Below are 18,593 nucleotides of genomic sequence, written 5' to 3' on the forward strand. Positions count from 1 at the left end.
TTATCAGAGAGAGTAATGACAAGGCTGTGGTGACAGATTACACAATTTGACATAGAAAAGCAGAGATTCCCAATTTAAACTTTTGCCATGCCACAAAAAAAAAGAACTGAAAATGACCGTATCAATGTTGGTGCTTCCCAAGAAGGTCATCTATAGGTTTAAATGTAGAAGTTCTAATCAAAACTGTGTATTTTAGATTCTTTAAAAACATGTCCATAGTCTCTACACTGGTAAGATTCCAGCCTTACCGGAAAAATTGATTCTTGACCTTGGAAACAGAATTTTGACTTTAACTCAAAATTCACTCAGAGCATTATAAAATTTTTTCTGAGCTTTAAGCCATATCTCAAAATGTTTATTAGCAGATGGAGGTTATTTGGTTATAGTGCTTACTAGTCCTAAGACTAGTGGTCAGACACCTTTGTGCATATACTACAGAGCACAAGTCTGACTTTCTCTGCTTCTTCAGTTTTGACCATTTAGCCACATTCTGGAAGTGCAATGTAAAATTCCTTGTGCAGCCCTTCATGCTTTTAAGTATCTCAGTCATACTGCTCTGTACAGTACCTGATCTATCTCATGTTCTCTCAGGATGACAGTCTCTGGAGAAACACGAGGAATCCTGGGAATGGCTGGCGAATAATTCCTGTTGTATGAAACGAGAAACAAACAAGTCAGATTGATGACATCTCTTTACATCTGAGCTCCTCCCCAGTGTTCAGCCCGGTGCTTAGTGTGTGTCTATGGTACATCCTCTTCTATCCATCCACCTATTAGCTCATGGCTACTAGCTTGGCTCTCTCCCCCCTGCTTCCCCGCCCAGTCCCCCTTACGCTGTGCCCAGCCCTCTCTCGTACTCCAGTGATTTCTTGGGGGAGAGGAAATCGTCATCATGGTCTTTCATGTCATCCATCTTCATGTACCTGGCCCCTTCTGTCCCCAAGAGCTCCTCTCCTTCAGAGAACAACATGCCAAAGAGAGCGAATAGACCGTGGTCAGGTTGGTGAAACAGCACAAGAGAAAGAGAGAAACAAAAGAAAAAGAACGTTAACTGGTGGTTAGAAGGGTTAGACAACATGACAACCCAGGATTTAGGTGATAGTTCTGTTATGTTGTGGTTAGACTGGTGAAATGAAACATCACTGACAGTCTTCTTAACACTGACCTTGTTACTACAAATCAGTGGCAAAATAAATGCAACTACTTCCACAGAACACTTTAAAAAGAAGGTACAGGGACATGAACAATCATCCGGCGTAGTCACAGGATGCTGAGTCCAACACTTTTGATTCAGAATCCCTGATCATTACTACATCGAAGTAAAAGAGGAAACTGTAGACTTCAGACTGGACCAGTTGAAAACATGACAGATATGCACTATCTCTGATGAGAGCATGCATTAGCACAATCTCATTCCAAAAACTGTTGTCTAGAGAATAAACAGTTACTGAAGTGGGAGCTTTAAAGATCAGCTGCTTCAGAAAGTGATGCATGAGGAGATTTGCTCTAAAACACACAACTACAAGCTCAGAGACAGTCAGAACAGCATCATTCCTCAACAACACAGGAGAACACCAGCACAAGCTGTTCTCGACTCTCCTTTGAACAAACAGCATTACTAGATCGTAGTCAAGGTGGGTTTCGGTTACTTACCCCCCAAAAAGAGTGATAACGTTTAAGAATTCACCAGCAGCGACAAGGAGTCTTCCCTGTGTGTGTGAATTTGTAACCGTATCAGCACAGCTTGTGAGAGTGGGTGTCTGTATGAGGTCTGCAGCCAGAGTGATGTCGTAGGTGTCATTATACTATGTTTGACTCTGTGAGAGCTCTTCCCACAGACAGGTTCATATGAGTCAGCTCATGTCTTGTATATTCTCTGTCTTGTGTTGTGTAGGCAAAGTGTTACCATATGCACGGGTGTGCGTCACATAATCTGCCAGTATCACTTTACCGTTCCGGATACGTGATGTGTCTTTAAGATGGCGACTCAGCTACTTTCTATATTTAGAGCAACACTGACAATCTGTTAGTTGAATTATCAAGGGACTAAATATATCAAGACATAATATCCGCTGACAGTATTATCAGCAGTGCTGCAAACTGCAGGAATTAAAGCGAAACCTACCATGAGGGACTTGTGTGGCCACTTGGGGGCAGCAGAAATTAGCTGTGAACTGTGAACTGACATCTCACTCACAAGTCACAGAAACAGCTGCTTATTCACACACCTACAGATGCAAAGAAACTATGGTATTTATCACCAGCAGCGAAAACAAAGCTAGTATTGTTTGACCTTGAGTCTGTTTTTGTGTGTGCCATCATGGAAAAATGTGGTCCTGGACACAGTTTCTGCAGCAGAAACTGCCACAGAAGAGTGGTTTGTATGTGTTACTGTGGCATAATAACGTCAAAACTGTACACGATGCACTCACAAAACTTGACATTCATGTCGTTGAGATTGAAGAGAAAGCTGAGCTTGGAAATGCGTGTGGTCCAATTCATGAGTACTGAGTACTCATGTCATGATGTAGTAATGACTAGTAAATACTTAGGGATCAACATGTTGATGCGTGTCAAAGCTGGTGTGATTCCATCACAAGATAGACTATATTCCAGTGCTGTGTTTCTGTCCGACTGATGAATCTAACACCAAAATTCTCTGCCCTTTTATGCTGTCTACCAAATCCTGGAGGAAATATCTGACATATTATCAGCTAAATGCTAGACGGTGGGTTATTATAGCTCTTTTTAATTCAGAGCAGCTGCATATCAGAGTGGAAATTCTACTTCATTGAACCAAAAAGTGGCTGCAAGACCAAAACAGTACACTGAAAGTTGCTGTAAGTCTGAGAATAACTACTGAGCCAGGTGATGATTCTTTGTGTTCATTACAACAACTGACTGCTTCCAGATTCTTGTCGTGGCATATATTTAATACAAAAATGTTCATTATAGCTATTTAAGAAATTTTAAGCTACCATTTCCTCTAATTCCCGACCGACAAACACAGATCACATGACAGCAAGACAAGACAATCAAAAACAACGTGGCACATGATCAACACCACACAATGAAGGTAGATTTGAATGTAGACACGACTGTAGACATCCACATTTCAGACAACACCACTCCACTATGAACTCTAAAACCTCACAGAGCAGGTTTCTAAGATTTTTACAATCTGATATGATATTAGTAGTAATGGATGCAATGCTTATAGGTAGGCGATCTATGTGTTGGCTGTCACTGTTATTATTAAAACAAGGACTTATGTCAGAACATGGAGAGAAAAAGACACCTGGAGAGTGTGAGAGTGAGGATGTTATTGAAGGGACATTTAGAGGTTACAGATATGAGTGTTATGGGTGCATGCCAATGAGAAACTAGAGCCACCATCACAGTGAGTACCACTACAGAGGGAACGAGAGAGAGAGCGAGGCAGGGGCACAAAGATGGAGTGAGCTTGAAATGGAGCACCACACTTTTTGACAACGACCTATGAATGCCGCACAAAGAAAGAAATAGACATTCATACCTAATGTTAGCTGTGCAATTCCTAAAAAAAGGGCAAAAGGCAAAAAAAATGAGTTGGAAAAAAAAGAATATTTCATGACCATTTTTAACATCAACAGTTCCCTACAGTTTTGAGAAATCAGTAAAAATCTAAGTGCTGTACCTTCATCCTCAGACACGTCTAGTATCTCATCCACTGTTTCTGGGAAACTCATGCGGTGTTTCTCTGTGGTCGTCTGCAACAGCAGAGAGAAAATCTTCAAGTTTTCTAACAGTATTTCCATACGTTTATCATGACCACATAAAGCCAGTGTTGTATCCATAGTAGCTATTCTAAACTTCTCACCATGGAAACCGTCTCCTCAGTTACAAGCTTTAGGACGTCAATCACAGAGATGTAGCCCAACCTCTTAGCAATAGCCAGGGCCGAGGTACCATGCTGATGGAAAGAGAGCGATACAGCGATCAGATCTCTGAAGACATAACTTTATGACTGAGGATGAGGAGGGGGATGTATCTTCATACTCACTGTGGTGGTCTCATTGGGCTGAGCGCCATGCTTCAGCAACAGCGTTACAATGTCTGTGTGTCCCTGCTGGGCTGCCTGGTGCAGAGGAGTGTAACCAAGCTGCAAGAGAGGCAAAAGGTGAGCTAAAACAAGCCATCTCAAAGTCAGCTGGTGCTCTGAGAACTTGTAGATAAAATTGCTGCTGCTATCTGACAATTTAACTGACCATACATGGAATTGATTAGCAGGTGTCAAGAAACAGTCTGTTGATGGTGAGAGGCTAGTTGCAGCCTTACATCTAACTTTATTTATCAGCTAGTTTTTTTGCCCCAGCTAGTGGGCAGTGATGGCTCGGCAATCTTGTTTAAAGACTCAACACGGCCAAGCTGCCACTGTTGGGACCCTGAGCAAGACCTTCAACCCTATCTGCTCCAGGGTTTCCTTATCATAGCTGACCCTGCACTCTGACCCCATCGGGGATATGCAAAAAGAGACTTTCACAGTGCTGTAATGTATTTTTGACACTTTTAGTCACAACACTTTGTGTGTATGATTATTTGAGTATAAACTAGAATTCCTCCCTAATGACTATATCTTCTGACAACTCATCAAGTTGCACTTTTCATATAAGTCTCTTTCTGTTCCTGAGTCTGGACACTGAGTAATAGCTAGAAAACAACTTTTTTGCAAAACATTAAGATGTTACAGTGAAAGTGATGTTTGACCTGTTGGATATAAAACGTCATCACATCATTTTGTCTTACTAGACATTTGTGTCCAATTTTGTCATAATTAACGTGGATTCTTGAGTTATGGCCATAACCGTGTTTTATGAGGTCACAGTGACCTCTGACATCAACATCTGATTAGTTCATCCCTAAGTCTAAGTTGGAATTCCTTTAAATTCCCTTAAGGCGTGCAAGAGAAATCATATATGGGAAACAGATGGATGCACACACGGACAAAACAAAAATATAATACCTTCAACTTCAGTTGTTGCTGGTGTGGTAAAATAAAGAAGCACCAGTTTTAAACAGTTTCTGTAAATATTCCAGTAAACCATGTTTTCAAACAGAAGCACTCCCACCCCCTGATATGAGCATAAAAGTCTTCTCCCTCCATGTCCGGTCTTTGCTTTACATGCTAATAGATTACACTTGAGAGACATTACGAAAGCCCATTAAATCACCCTGCTATCTTCACAACCTGTGCTTTTAACTGAGTAATGGACTCTAACTGTATTTACTCACACAGTGTACAGTAACTGTGACTCATGCTCAGGATGATTTTGCTGTAGTTTTATAACAAAACCAGGGGGAGGCACTCACCCTTGTTTTGCTGTTGACGTTGGCCTGTTGCTGCAGGAGGAACTTCACCATTTTGATGTTGCCATAGTGACAAGCTACATGGAGAGGGGTGTAACCCATCTGATGGAGGAGCGAAACAGTAAAAACTCTTAAACACAGTCCCGATCAGACACATAACTTCAGTGTCTTAAGCACCTTCTACTGTGATTTGACAACATTATGCAGATTTGATCCCATATGAGGTTCAGCATTTAATGAATATTTCATAATGCTTGCTTCGAAAACAGATTATTGACATAAAAATGCATTCAAAAAGCCTTTCAGGAATCAACAAATGAGGATGTAATTATTGTGCTCGTCATATAACCACACAGTACATGAATTTTCTAAAAGGACAAGGTTTTAACAACCCTACAAGAGTTCAAGGTGACGCTGTCAACCTGAATATTCAGTCTGCTGGCTTTTCTGACTGCAGAACCATGAAGCGAAGAAGGTCTTACCCGTGTGGCTGCATAGACTGAAGCTCCCTGCTTCACCAAGATATCAGCGATGCCAACATGACCCTCTTGTGCCACCAGGTGGAGCGGGGTTAATCCACTCTGTGTCAAACACATCAAGCACAAAACAAATCAAGTCACAGTTAATTTGGTTTTACATCAAATAAACACTTGGGCCACATTTCTTTCATTCTTTAATCATCTGTTCTTGCCTTGTTGCCAAGGTTGACATTGGCCTGTTTGGAGATGAGCAGTGAGACCATGTCGGGCCTTCCTTCCTGTGAGGCCAGGTGGAGAGGTGTGACTCCCTGCAGTGACTCAGCATTGGCCGAAGCTCCGTACTGCAGCAGGCTGTTAGCCACCTCAACCTGGTTCTGCTTGGATGCTATGTGGAGGGCAGTGTAGCCGTTCTGCAGAAGAGACATGAGTTGTGGCTAGAAAAATGTGTCCACGATCGTAAGTCACTCTGCTTGAGTTACGTCCAGACTTGAGTGTATCTCTTTTTTATTTACCCTGGCTGCACTATGCGGTGACCCTCCTTTGCTGACAAGCAAGTTAACCACATCCAGGTTGTTGTGATGTACAGCGACGTGCAGCGGAGTCAGACCATTCTTTAAATAGAGGATCAAAAGTTCATTGGACTGGGGTAAATCAAACCACACTTTATTCATCTTTTGGCAGTTCCTTTCATATGGCCGAGCCCTATTTTTCTCACCTTCCCAGCTGCATTAGGGTTTGCTCCTCTCTCCAGCAGCAGCTCAGCTACATCCACCTTGCCGTACTTGGAGGCCACATGCAGCGGAGTGAAGCCTTTCTACAGAGGCACCAACAGGGAAGTAGACACAGTGTTAGTGACTGTGTAGCCTGACGGCCTTAAAACAGCCAAATGATACAGAAAAATAGCATGAGCAGCATGGCTTTACCTTGGTCATCTTGGTCTGCTGAGCCTCCATGTCCAGGAGGATGCGTACAGTTTGCACATGGCCTTCCCGGGCAGCGATATGTAGAGGTGTGTGTCCTGCTGTGGTGGTGGAGTTGGGGTTGGCTTTGTGCTCCAGCAGAAGCTTCACTAGTTCCTTGTGGCCCATCCGAGCAGCACAATGCAGAGGTGTTTGGTCATCCTGAACAGGGAGAGAACAGTAAATATGACACCTAACATACTCTGTGAAACACCTGAATTTAAGTTTTCTACTGTAAAAATATGATACTGTTTTAATTGAGTTCTCCTATGATCTCCATTACTAGTCAAAATGAGGCTGTGGTGTGTAGGAGGGAAATTAGAGTATCTGCTTCCTCTGCCAGGAATCAGTTGCTAAACTGGATTTTTTAATCACCACTTCCAGGTAACAAATTGAGGCTTTCAGGAAATTTACTGTATCTATGAGGAATCTGTTGCATGAGTTCATGGATATGCAGATTGTGCTTTGGTGTGTGAAATCTCCACCTTGGCCTTGGCATCCACTGGTGCTGCATTCTGCAATAAAAACTCTGCCACCTCATAGTGTCCTGCCCGAGATGCCATATGGAGAGGAGTCTCCACTTTCTGTTTACAAACAGACAGAAAAAAACAGTCAGATTCAGCAACAATGCTATAGGAAGATGTGAGTGGGACATTTGAGTTAGTATTGAAAATTCTACTCACTACATTGGAGGCGCTGGGGGAAGCTCCTTTCTGCAGCAGGATCTTTACAATGTTGAGATGACCCATAAAGGATGCCACATGGAGGGGGGTCAGGCCAGACTGTTGAAAAGGAGCGCAGAGATAGAAGAATTATAAACAGATTTTCAGATTTATTAAAGCACCTGACAGATGCTCTTACTTTTAGTGTTTCTACACCTGTGATTTTGATTTATTTTTGCTCCTCTTGATTGTTTACCTCAGTCACAGCCTCTAACGACGCCGAGTGTTTGAGCAGAAGGTCCATCACACGCATGTGGTTCTTTTTACAAGCAATATGCAGAGGTGTAAAGCCATTCTGAAAAAGCAAAGGAACATTTCTCATCACTACAAAGTGTAAAAGCAACTTTGTCTGAACTGATTGTGATGACAGTGTATGCTTTTCACTAACCAGAGCCCGGGAGTTGGGTTTGGCCCCTTTGTCCAGTAGTACTTTGGCCATACGGTGGTGGCCACAGTGTGCCGCCACGTGCAGAGGGGTAAGATGGTCCAGTGTGATGTCGTCAATTTCTGCGTTGTACTGCAGAAGCTGCTTGACGCAGTCCATGTGGTCCCCCTGCGCTGCCATGTGGATTGGAGACAGGCCATTCTACAAAAAAAAAGAAAAAGAAACTGTGTTGACTTTTTCATCACTTGCAAAACAGGAAGAAAGCAAATGATCTTGCAGTGAAAACAATCAGAGGGAAAAGCAGCAGCACTGGTTGTGTTTGGTGAATCCCCAACCTCCGCTTTCATTTACTTAATTAAATCCCGAAAGGAAAAGCACAAAAAAGCTCACTGATCAGCACTCAGAACCAAACTAGACGATGTTCAGTACATTTGTTTAAGAGGAGTGAATAATTTCTTTCAGCTGTCATACATAGTTTACCTTCGTCTTTGCCTGGATGGGGGCTCCATGGTCCAGCAGGATCTCTATGATCCTGACATGACCATTTCTGGCTGCACAGTGCAGAGGAGTAAGCTCATCCTGAGGAGAGACGATTGTTAGTGATTTAGTTAATGATGCATCAAATTAGAAACAAAGACAACCGGTGAATGAAAGAGCTTTGGAAACGACAGGATAGATGTCTGCTGCACCTTGGTCTTGGCATCGATCTGTGCCCCTCGGTCCAGCAGGAGTCGGACCATGATCACATTCCCCCGTCTGGATGCAATGTGCAGAGGAGTGATGCCGTTCTGCAGAGAGACACGGATGAGCTTAGACAAACACAGAGAGAACAGAAAGAAAGGACAAATGGTCGACCTTCTATCACCATTAGCTGTTCCCTACCTTTGGGGTGAAGTTGACATTGGCTCCCCTGTTGAGCAGCAGTTGAGCTACGTTCAAGTTTTCATAGTGTGCAGCAATGTGGAGGGGTGTGAATCCAGTCTGTGGGGACACATCAGTGTGAATAAATGGCATTCTCATTAGCTTTGCATTTTAGAAAGTCAAACTGTACAGAGACAACAAACACAGATGCCCATTCTTTCAGTGCATGTACTGTACTAAATACCTGCAGCCGTTCACACATTCAGATCCACACACCTTGCTGAGTACATCAGGATTGGGGTCGTTCTGCAAAAGCACCGCGGCTGTGCGGGTATCGTCGTTGCGTGCTGCAATGTGCAGCGCAGGGAGGCGGACCTTTCCCTTGGTGCCGTAGTTGATGAGCAGGGCTACGACATTTTCATGTCCCTGCTGAAGAGCCACGGCAAGAGGAGTAAATCCATCCTGCAGCACCAGAGAGAGAGTTAGAGAAGAAATGTTGACTTGTGGAGAGAAAACGAGGGTCGTGTAAGGAGAGAGGCTTATGAGAACAGAACAGAATGGAAACACAGCGAGCATGGCTCAGCAAGGATGGGATTGAAGAGTTTGGGGGATTACTCTTTAAAAACTTCTCGCAGTTCTTTGGGTACCTCTGTTGGAATGCTCTGATTGGCTCCGTTCTCCAGAAGAAACTTCACAACCTCTAGATGGTTTTCTTGTGCAGCCATGTAGAGTGGAGTGAAACCTTTCTGTCTCAGAAAGACAGGACAGACAGGCGCACACACACACAGCAGCAGCAGCAGAGGAGACACAAACACAGCAAGAAGGAGACGGTCACAGATGCACACACAGGGATGTACACAGAGAGGAAACAGCAACCCACAGAAATATTGGAACAGAGACACGCGTTAACAGATGGAATTGCAATAGTTACTACAGTGGCTTCGCAGTAAAGTTCACATAGTAAGTAGTGAAGAGCAGCCTCAGTGTGTCCTGTAACCAGCGCTGTGAGAGCAGCTCCGAGTCTCACCTGGGACTGAGCGTTGACATTGGCCCCGTAGTTAACCAGCTCTGTGACAACCTGCTCCTGCCCTGCCAAGGCTGCAATGTGCAGGGCCGTGTTGCCTTTCTGTTTAAACATGGATGAGCACACAGTTATAATAAGCACTAAGCATTATAGGTGAGATCTCACATGCATGTGTTTTTTGTTTTTTGGACAGATTGCAACATAATTTATGTCAATACTGGTAGCAAAGTTTAAACTAGATTCAAACCAGAAGTGCTACATTTAGAATTTCAATACCTGACAGATTTTAATGCTCAGACACATTTTGGTCAGAACATTTCATACGCAGTCGTGTAGAAAAAAGTAAGTTTTAATGATGGAAATGGCAAAGAAATAGCTATAATAGAATAGTAAATCATGTTTGGGAAATACAAATGAGTTATAACAAGTAAGCGTAAGTACCAAGCACCAAATAAGATGAGGAGATTTATATGACTCCTATGTGCTATAATAAATATGAAGCTACGGTGTTACAAGTAGCCAGTGTGCTTAGTTTAGTAAGAAAGTAGGATAAGCAACTAAGTAAGTAAAAAAAAGAATTGCATAGTAATTAGCATTGTATATCCTGTTTGTTTAATTTTGGGGCGACCTAATTGTAAGAATAACAAATTAGGGTTAAAGACTAATTCTTGGTCAGAAGCAGCAACTTTTTGCAATAGTCAAGGAAATGAGATCTTCATCTTCATCTCAAAACAATATATTTACACATATTTATCCAAATGTCAAACTATTCCTTCACTTCTGCAAAAAAAAAATCCAAAAAGTCCCAAAAAAATCAAAGCAAGTTAGATTTTTTTTGGACATCGTTGTTTTTTCAGAGTTAAGACTTTTTTTCAGTAGATTTTACCTTCGTGGTCGTCTCCAGTACGATTCCATTGTGGAGAAGCTCCAGCACCATTTTGACGTGACCTTCTTTCGAGGCGAGATGCAGCCCATTGAGCCCATTCTGAGTGAGAGAGAAGAGCAGACCTCATACTGAAGGCTCCTCCACACACTGTGAGCAGTTTTCCCTGATTTAAGACAAATAACCACACGCACAGTATATACCAACAAACACATGAAGGCCATGCCGACTGAAACAACAGGTTTGTTATCACAGTGACTGAAGCACTCACAAACCAGTGCAGGCAAATACTTACACTGGACACCATGCATGCGGCACTCTCAGAATCAGACTGGTCATTAGCAAAAACAACATCTACAGGGATGAAAATCCAGATGAGAAATTTTCATTCGATTAATGATGATGAGAGGAGGAGGAGGAGGAGGAGGAGGAAGAGGAGGACGGGAGGGAGATGGCAGGCCGCTGGTCTCGTGGCTGGGAAGAATACGAGCCGTGTGGGATAGGTCTGACCTCACACAGCCTTCCTTCAGCCGCACAGGACATGTGAGGTTGGACCTTTCCCACACCACTGATATTATTCCTCTGAGTGGGGAGACCACAGCACACCATCACTCTACTGCAGACACAGGAGAGAGGGAGGGAGGGAGGGGAGGGGAGGAGGGGAGGAAGGCGATGGAGAAGGAAGAAGCAAGAGAAAAAAAAAGGAAGGTAAGTTAGAAAAACAGTCCACAAACAGGGAGAGAGAATGTGGTGGAGCAGTTGTTAGACTGAGAGGGATAGAAGAGGAAAGAAAACACGGTAAGGGAGGGCAGGAGTGAGGCAGCGTGCTGGGGAGCGAGCCATGGCAGAGGTTTCCACTCAGACCAGGAAACAGAGACACGACTGCCACAGTCACGCCTCCACTGGGCCAAACTCCCACCATGCTGACAGTCACACGACCTGAACAACAATGCTCTCACCACTGAGCTAAAGTGACAATCTGCAACTTCTTCAAAAAAATGCATCACTCTGCATCATGGTACGACTGTGTTAGATGAGTAAATAGTGTCATTATTTAGATCCGTCAGAGGCCTGTGTTAGAAATAGGATTGTGAATAAGTACAATCATATTAATGAGAAGGCTGTAGCCTAGATTGGGCATTTTAATTAAACCTTTGCAATATTAAAGGTCCCATGTGCAGAATTTGAAAATTCTTGACTTTGCTACATCAGGTAGTAGTGTAAAAAAGACAATGTATCCTGACTGTCCACAAAACATGAAGTAAAACACCCACATTTTTCTATAAACCGAAAGACGTTATTTAGAATTCAAATAGAAATTCCACAAATTGGGGCCTATCTTTAGTGTATGTGTTAAGCTCCAGATTATCACTTTTACTCAAATGCAGTTAACACGAAACAATAAAAATAACAACAAATACATAATGAATATCAACAACAAAATGCTTCATTCAGAAAAAAAAAATCACAGAACAAGTCAAAAGCTTTTCTGTATCAGACTGTTTTTCTGCATGTAATTATATTTCTAATCCATGGGGTGTCTCCCTTCATCGTTGTCAACGAGTGTGACAATAATAGCTACTGTGTCACTGTACACAAATAAATGTGTGGTTATGTGGGGTCTGCTATAGGGCCTGTGAATAGGCTTCATGGAAATCCTGACAGAAGCATTACCAGCAGTAATTACAAAATGTTGAGGACAGCATAAAATGAATGGAAGAGAAACCATGACTAAGTTAGATTAATGAGGCAGAGGAATCTCTCGCGCACACATACAGGTTTTTGGCCAAGTTTCAGTAGCCTGAGGGGCAGTAGTCGTAGCCCAGTAACACTGCCTCTTCTTGGGTACTCGAGGAACGACTGTCAGGGCAAAGGAGGCAGGATGGAAGAGACGGGGCGAAGGAAAGCCTCTGCCCCATTTATTACCTTCTCTGGAGACCCTGTAAGCTCTACCTGCCACCTTTAGCCACTGATTAACGGAGCATGCACATACAGTGTAGTGCATGACTGAGTACACTGGCAGACAAATAGGCACATAACAGCACAGTGGTCGTACTCAGATACATCATGCACAGGACACTCAAAAGACATACACAAATAAAAGTATAACAAATGACTGCACACACTAACAACTTCTGAGCAGAAGATAATGCAAAATGATGAGTTTGAAACCATGTATCTGCTATATAACTATTTTTCCTGTAAGATAAACATAGATGCTGAAAAATGAACTAATCATTTCACTGTTTGTAAATAGCATTAGCTAAATTATGCTGCCTGTTCAATTCACACATTGCTGTTATCTTTTGAATGAAAAGTAAGAAGTCCACCCACCTTGAGAAATTTATATTAATCAGTTAGAAAGCAGACGGAGACTTGGAGTGTGGCTACACAAAGACTCATAAATACTCAAGTATTTCTGTTCTCGCTATAATGCAGTACATTTGAGGATCAGTTTTGCAGATAAGCAGAATTACCCAACATGAATAAAAAGCCAAGAATAGCATGTACAGTATAAATAAAAATCCTCGGCTGATAGATGAGCTTGCCAGTCAGGCAATTCAATCTGGGGAATGCGCTCTCTCTCACCTGATTGGCTGTATTTATATCAATGCCATTTTTGATATGTTCCAAGGCCTTGTCCAGGTTGCCAGAGCGGGCTGCTCGAAGAAAACTGTTGCCAGCATCTGCCTGCAAAGTGAAGCGGAGATGGGAGAAAAAGAGGGGGGATAAGGGGTATAAGAGAAAGTGAGAGGCACATAAAGTAGAGGAATAGAGAGGGAAAATGGAGAGGGAGACAGAGTTTGGTTATTATTATTGGAGAAAAAAAAGGCATTTAAGGGCTGAGAACGATAGCAAGATTGGCAGTTGTCCATCAGTTTCCCTCTCATTTCACTCCTCCCTTGGGATTTTGGACAGTGCAGTTTCAAAATCTGGCTCTGCACCTTGAAATTTGCGGGTGTTGTACCCTCCGAGTGTAAACTGGTGTCCTAGCGCCACGAAATCTCCAAAAATGTGCCCGTACATCTATCTGCTACTCAGATGAGCTTCATAATACCAGCAGTCTGTGATTTATGTATCGTGGCCAGCACATTTTTGGCTCTTTGTATGCATTTATGTGCGTACAAATGAAAGAGTCAGAGAGAGACAAAGGTAAGTGGAGAAAGGAGAGAGAGAAAAATGCTTGGGTGAATCCTGGCTCACGGGCCGCCACATGGCACGTCTAGTGTTTTTGTCTGTGTTTTGCTTGTGTCTGTGGGTTTCATGCCTCTCCCAGGCAGCCATGGGTGCTGCCGAAACAGAATCACTCATGCGGCACGGAGGCAGAGTGAGGAGAAGAAGCTGGAGCCGAAGCGAGGGAGAGCCACGGGGAGAAACTCGACTGCGGCAAACCCTGCACCTTTGCAAGCCATTTACATAATCTCCTCTCTCGTCGAGCCCATCCCCACCCTGCATCATCCCCCCTTTTTTCATCTAACCAGACATCTCACAACATGCTGGTCAGGGAAACAAACAGACCCGCAATTGCTTACTGTATCACACGAATGCAGATAGTAAATTCATTCGCAGTGCAAACCCCTCATTTTCTGTTCCAAATGAGAAACACCAAAGACACACAGCACAGAAGCGGCTTGTCTCAACTTCATAACACAACGCTTTGAGCTGCATTGACTATTGTTGTGAAAGGGTTGTTGGTCCTCTTCTGACAGAGAGGGAGAGGGTCTGTGTAAAAGAGAGAAAGGATCCACATGCCTGAAGTAGAGGCATAGCAACAAATGACACAACACACCCTCAGCATGACACCAATGGCACAACGCTGAGCAAAGACAGAGGTCATTTAAAAAAAAAAAAAAAAAAAAAAAGGAAAAAGCAGAATGGCAATGGCAGGGAAACACAAAATTTTAAAAGGAAAAGTTGCTTCCAGCTGACTGTGGCAGCAAAACATCATCTGACAGTCCTGATATCTGGGATAAAGATGAAATTTATTCAGTGGCAAAGTTTCCACTTATCAGATGAACCTCATACAGTACAGAGCGTCCTGCGTGTAAAGTGACAATTCCTGGGCTTTTGAAGACACTTATGCAGGCGGAGTCACTTGCTTGTGAGTCTTTGTCATGTTTGCTTTTGCATTGTTTTTAGCTTTTTGGTCACAAACAACTGAGAGGCATATCACTCTGCAGTACAAAGCCTCTGAATCACTCACACACATGCTGACAGGCTAAAGACCGATCAGACATTCCCACACACAAAATGTCAACAAAACAACAAAAAGGCGAAGCAAAAACACGACTAAATACACTTTGAGATATTTAGATATTACAATAATGGCAAAAAAATAAATAAAAATCCATAAAAACAGCAATCTGAATTTCTAAGCTACTGTTTTTGGATCATTTTTTTCAGTGTCTAGTTGGTGGGTTTTGGTGCGAATAATTTCAAGGCTTTCTTGTGAAACCATGTTCCTAGAGTGTTATTTTCAGACTCTTGTTTACTTCCACTTTAAAAAAAAGATAACAGCCCACAAACCTCCTCCCTCTGGACAGCAACATAACAACAAAATGACCCCAGTGTGAAACACAGAAGCACCTGTTACAAGAGTAATGATCATCTCACAGCACCTTCAACCTGCACTGTTGTGTCACATAAGTCTTTTTTGTATATACAACTTATACAGTTTTTCTATACAGAAACAGAAAAATGCAATATTCCAATTAGTCACCAAATAGCTCTTGCATGATTCCTAAACTTGCATGTCTTGTGTATGCAATAACTAAATATAAATATCAGAAGACACACGCTGTACAAGTGCAGACTGTGTCAAACTGCCATGGTGACACACTGAAAAATCCTTTCATCAAAGCTGGGGCAAACACAGCTGATGTAAAGACACCCAACCTCACACAATATACATGGTTTCACAGCAAATGGTAGCATGGCAACACCACAGTGACCCTGGCTGAGGCCTCTCTACAGTTGTCCAACCCCCCTCCACTCAAAGCTCTGCTGCCTCCCTCCGAAACAGCCTGCTGAAGTTTACAAGGCAACGGAAACTCATTCTAAGACCCCTCAGCTGGTTACTGCAAACTCTCTTCTTTCCCAGTGGTCAGTCAGCATTTCCATGTGTGCATCTGCATGTTTCTGTGACTATCTGGTTGCGTCAAGAAGCGAGTGAGTGGTGCGGCAAGATAAGGATGCAGGACAACCACACCCATCCCCGACCTCACACATAAACACATACAGTGCACATACATACAGCAGTATGAAAACATTACGTGGTAGTTCCCCTGCTACACTGTGCTGAACTCTGGCATGATTTAGACGAATGAGTCCGTCTCTGATTATTCCCAAAGAGAGGTGGACAGGCTTGAGGTTCCAGGGCTGAGCAGAAATGAGCAAACACATTAATCATACTGTTTGAAGCACAAGAAACACAATAACCTGCTCACAAGCTAAACAGCTAACACTGGCAATATCAACACGCACAGTTGTGCCACGTACATGCAACTGTCCTCAGGCTAAGACAGTGCAAAGCGGCTCATAATGAAACTCATAATTACCCAGTAAAATTACTCCCCTATCTCATCACAGAAAATCCTCTTTCCCTGAACTCCCCTCAGCTTGTCGTTCCCTCAGCTTTTTCTTTCCTGTTGCTTTCTTTCCCTCCTCTACCGCCTGCATCTTACATGTTTCTCTATCTCCCCCTCTTCGCTTGCCTCCTCTGCTGGTGCTGCAGCAGACAGGATGACATCACCCACTCGCCGGTGGACTGCAGTGTTCAAAAACTCAGTGTGCACGTATGCATGAGGGGGAAACTTCCCAGCCGTGAACAACGCAGGACTGGACCTGAAGAATCATGTTCACAACGATGATATGACTTAATTTAAGTGTTTTTTGTGATGACTCTGAATGGGATTAGACTGAATGTGTGTGTGCGTGTGTGTGTATGCGTGTGTGTGTGTGTATGTGAAGGGAAGAAATGACACAATGTGAGACTTGAATGGAAATGCTGAGATTCTAGAGGGTAGAAAACAGACTCTTACTGTCTGAAAACTGTGCTTGCAATCTAATTATAAAGACCAGGATTTGACAAAATAACTTCTGTATCTGAAATTAATGTCTTTCTATCTTTTCGCATCACATGAACACTGTAGCAGAATGTCATTCATACTGGATTGTAAAGCCAGTAACCCTTTTCCGTCTGATTTTGTTATATATAATATAAGAGTAATGTGGAAGACCATTGCTATATTCTATATACTTTTACTCAAGTGATTACAGCCCGCTACCTGAGCATGTTTCTATAATCACATGAGTTGGAAGTCAATTAATTTCGGGTTATTTTAGCTAAGGATTCTTTCTAGGATCACTCCAAAGACTCACAATTTGTTGCCCATTTTTGCAGCCTTACATATATCTTGAAACTATGACTACATTCATATGGAGCACTTGCATCCACAGTATAACTCAAGGGCTCCTGACCTGTTTTTTTTTGCGCCCTCTTTAATGAGTCAATAACTGCTTGTTATGTGTCTCCACAGGTTAAGGCCTAAATGTGGTGTAAGCATTTTTAAACTCAAGCCTCTTTAAAATCGAGAAAAGAGGCCAAACACTAGGCAGAATGTAGCTTGACAGAAATACACAGCATGTATTTATTTTTTTCTGATACCTTAAATGATCTTTTGACCCTGGAGATTTCTCTTAGGAATCACTGATTTAACACAAAATGTTTTTAGTTCAGACAGGGTTGTCTAAATCTAAAGAGGTGTCATTGCCAGACAAAGGAACAAAAAAAAAAAAAAAAAAAAACACACAAAAAAAATCTAAGAATATCTTGTTCATGCAATCACATCTCAAATCCTGGAGCTCTCTCACCGCATGTCAGTGGAAGAATCTCTCTGTCAGAGATCAGCGAGTGATTATCTACTTCAGAAAACCTCAGCATTTTTGTTCAAATTAGCATAAAACTCACAACAGAGACACTTAGTCCCTCTCTCTAACACACACTCGCAGCCATACGCAGGCATTCAACACAACAACATGAATCTGCAGACACAGCACCAGGTGCAAATCATAAATATTTTAAGTGCCACCACAGCCATTTGCACAGCCAGCAGAAAGGTGAAAATAAGGTGCCTGTGTATGTTCAACATGTCACAAGTACTGCTTCACTTGCAATAATTTCCTGAACTTTAAACAACATAAATTGCGCACATGCACCAAACTCTGGATAATGTCTCATACTTTTACATCACTAAACTCAATATCTGGTTGTATTTAAACTCATCTGATTGGAGGGTTTCTGTGTATTTCAGGGGGACACTAACAGCGGATATGGAAATTCCTGCAAAGTGCTTAAGCAGCTATTTCATCTTGCCTTTCTGCTGACTTGCATTTGTTCTAGAAATTGATTTTCTTTTCTCTGTCCCTTTTTTCTCTGCCCTGCCTTCATGTCTCGGGCTGCTGGAGGAGGTTGAGTGTGCAGCAGGCGGTTTCCGGCTATATTTGTGTAGTAAGTGTAGAGTCTGTCAGGCTGAGACCCGGGGGACTGCTCAGCTATGGGAGGATTTACAGGAAGACAGCACCAGGATGAAGCCGTTACATTCCCCCACTCAACACCGTCTGTCTGCATGTAAATCTGCCTGTCCGTCCAACCGTTTGTCTGTCTGCCTCTATTGCCTGTATGTAGCGAAGCATATTGTCTCATTTTTACTGTTTACTTTCTCACACTCCCAGCCTCCCCCACTCTGTAGCCCACTGTTTGTCCCTCACTGATTGTCTCTTATTCGGCTCTGCTGAAGCCTCTGCGCTTGTAGATGAGATTGTCATGGTTATTATTGTCATGGTTATTGTGATCTTTTGTAAGGGTGACAAAGAGGGTGAAAGCCATAAGGGTGAAGATAGGGCTTGGAACCTATAGAGGATCGGATCAAGAT

General features: G+C 42.7%; 1 protein-coding gene across 17 annotated transcripts in view; it reads right to left on the bottom strand.

The window, feature by feature from the left end:
• ank1a (ankyrin 1, erythrocytic a) overlaps nt 1-18,593 on the bottom strand; it is a 90,122-nt gene that overhangs the window by 21,077 nt on the left and 50,452 nt on the right. For 11 of the 17 annotated variants that reach the window (XM_055011593.1, XM_055011592.1, XM_055011587.1 and 8 more), the window contains 24 exons: nt 13,249-13,350; nt 10,663-10,761; nt 9,780-9,878; nt 9,400-9,498; nt 9,029-9,214; nt 8,774-8,872; nt 8,581-8,679; nt 8,372-8,470; nt 7,895-8,092; nt 7,703-7,801; nt 7,468-7,566; nt 7,270-7,368; nt 6,749-6,946; nt 6,541-6,639; nt 6,338-6,436; nt 6,038-6,235; nt 5,829-5,927; nt 5,350-5,448; nt 4,043-4,141; nt 3,860-3,952; nt 3,677-3,749; nt 3,536-3,556; nt 834-954; nt 568-646 (listed from right to left, as the gene is read on the bottom strand). In XM_055011593.1, the coding sequence (XP_054867568.1) occupies nt 568-646; nt 834-954; nt 3,536-3,556; nt 3,677-3,749; nt 3,860-3,952; nt 4,043-4,141; nt 5,350-5,448; nt 5,829-5,927; nt 6,038-6,235; nt 6,338-6,436; nt 6,541-6,639; nt 6,749-6,946; nt 7,270-7,368; nt 7,468-7,566; nt 7,703-7,801; nt 7,895-8,092; nt 8,372-8,470; nt 8,581-8,679; nt 8,774-8,872; nt 9,029-9,214; nt 9,400-9,498; nt 9,780-9,878; nt 10,663-10,761; nt 13,249-13,350 (2,655 nt within the window). Of the gene's footprint in view, nt 1-567; nt 647-833; nt 955-3,535; nt 3,557-3,676; nt 3,750-3,859; nt 3,953-4,042; nt 4,142-5,349; nt 5,449-5,828; nt 5,928-6,037; nt 6,236-6,337; nt 6,437-6,540; nt 6,640-6,748; nt 6,947-7,269; nt 7,369-7,467; nt 7,567-7,702; nt 7,802-7,894; nt 8,093-8,371; nt 8,471-8,580; nt 8,680-8,773; nt 8,873-9,028; nt 9,215-9,399; nt 9,499-9,779; nt 9,879-10,662; nt 10,762-10,954; nt 11,138-13,248; nt 13,351-18,593 lie in introns of those variants that run through there. The other 6 variants (XM_055011590.1, XM_055011588.1, XM_055011595.1 and 3 more) reach the window with 6 other exon arrangements.

The sequence above is a fragment of the Amphiprion ocellaris genome, chromosome 6, assembly GCF_022539595.1.
Source record: "Amphiprion ocellaris isolate individual 3 ecotype Okinawa chromosome 6, ASM2253959v1, whole genome shotgun sequence".
Classification (NCBI taxonomy): Eukaryota; Metazoa; Chordata; class Actinopteri; family Pomacentridae; genus Amphiprion; species Amphiprion ocellaris.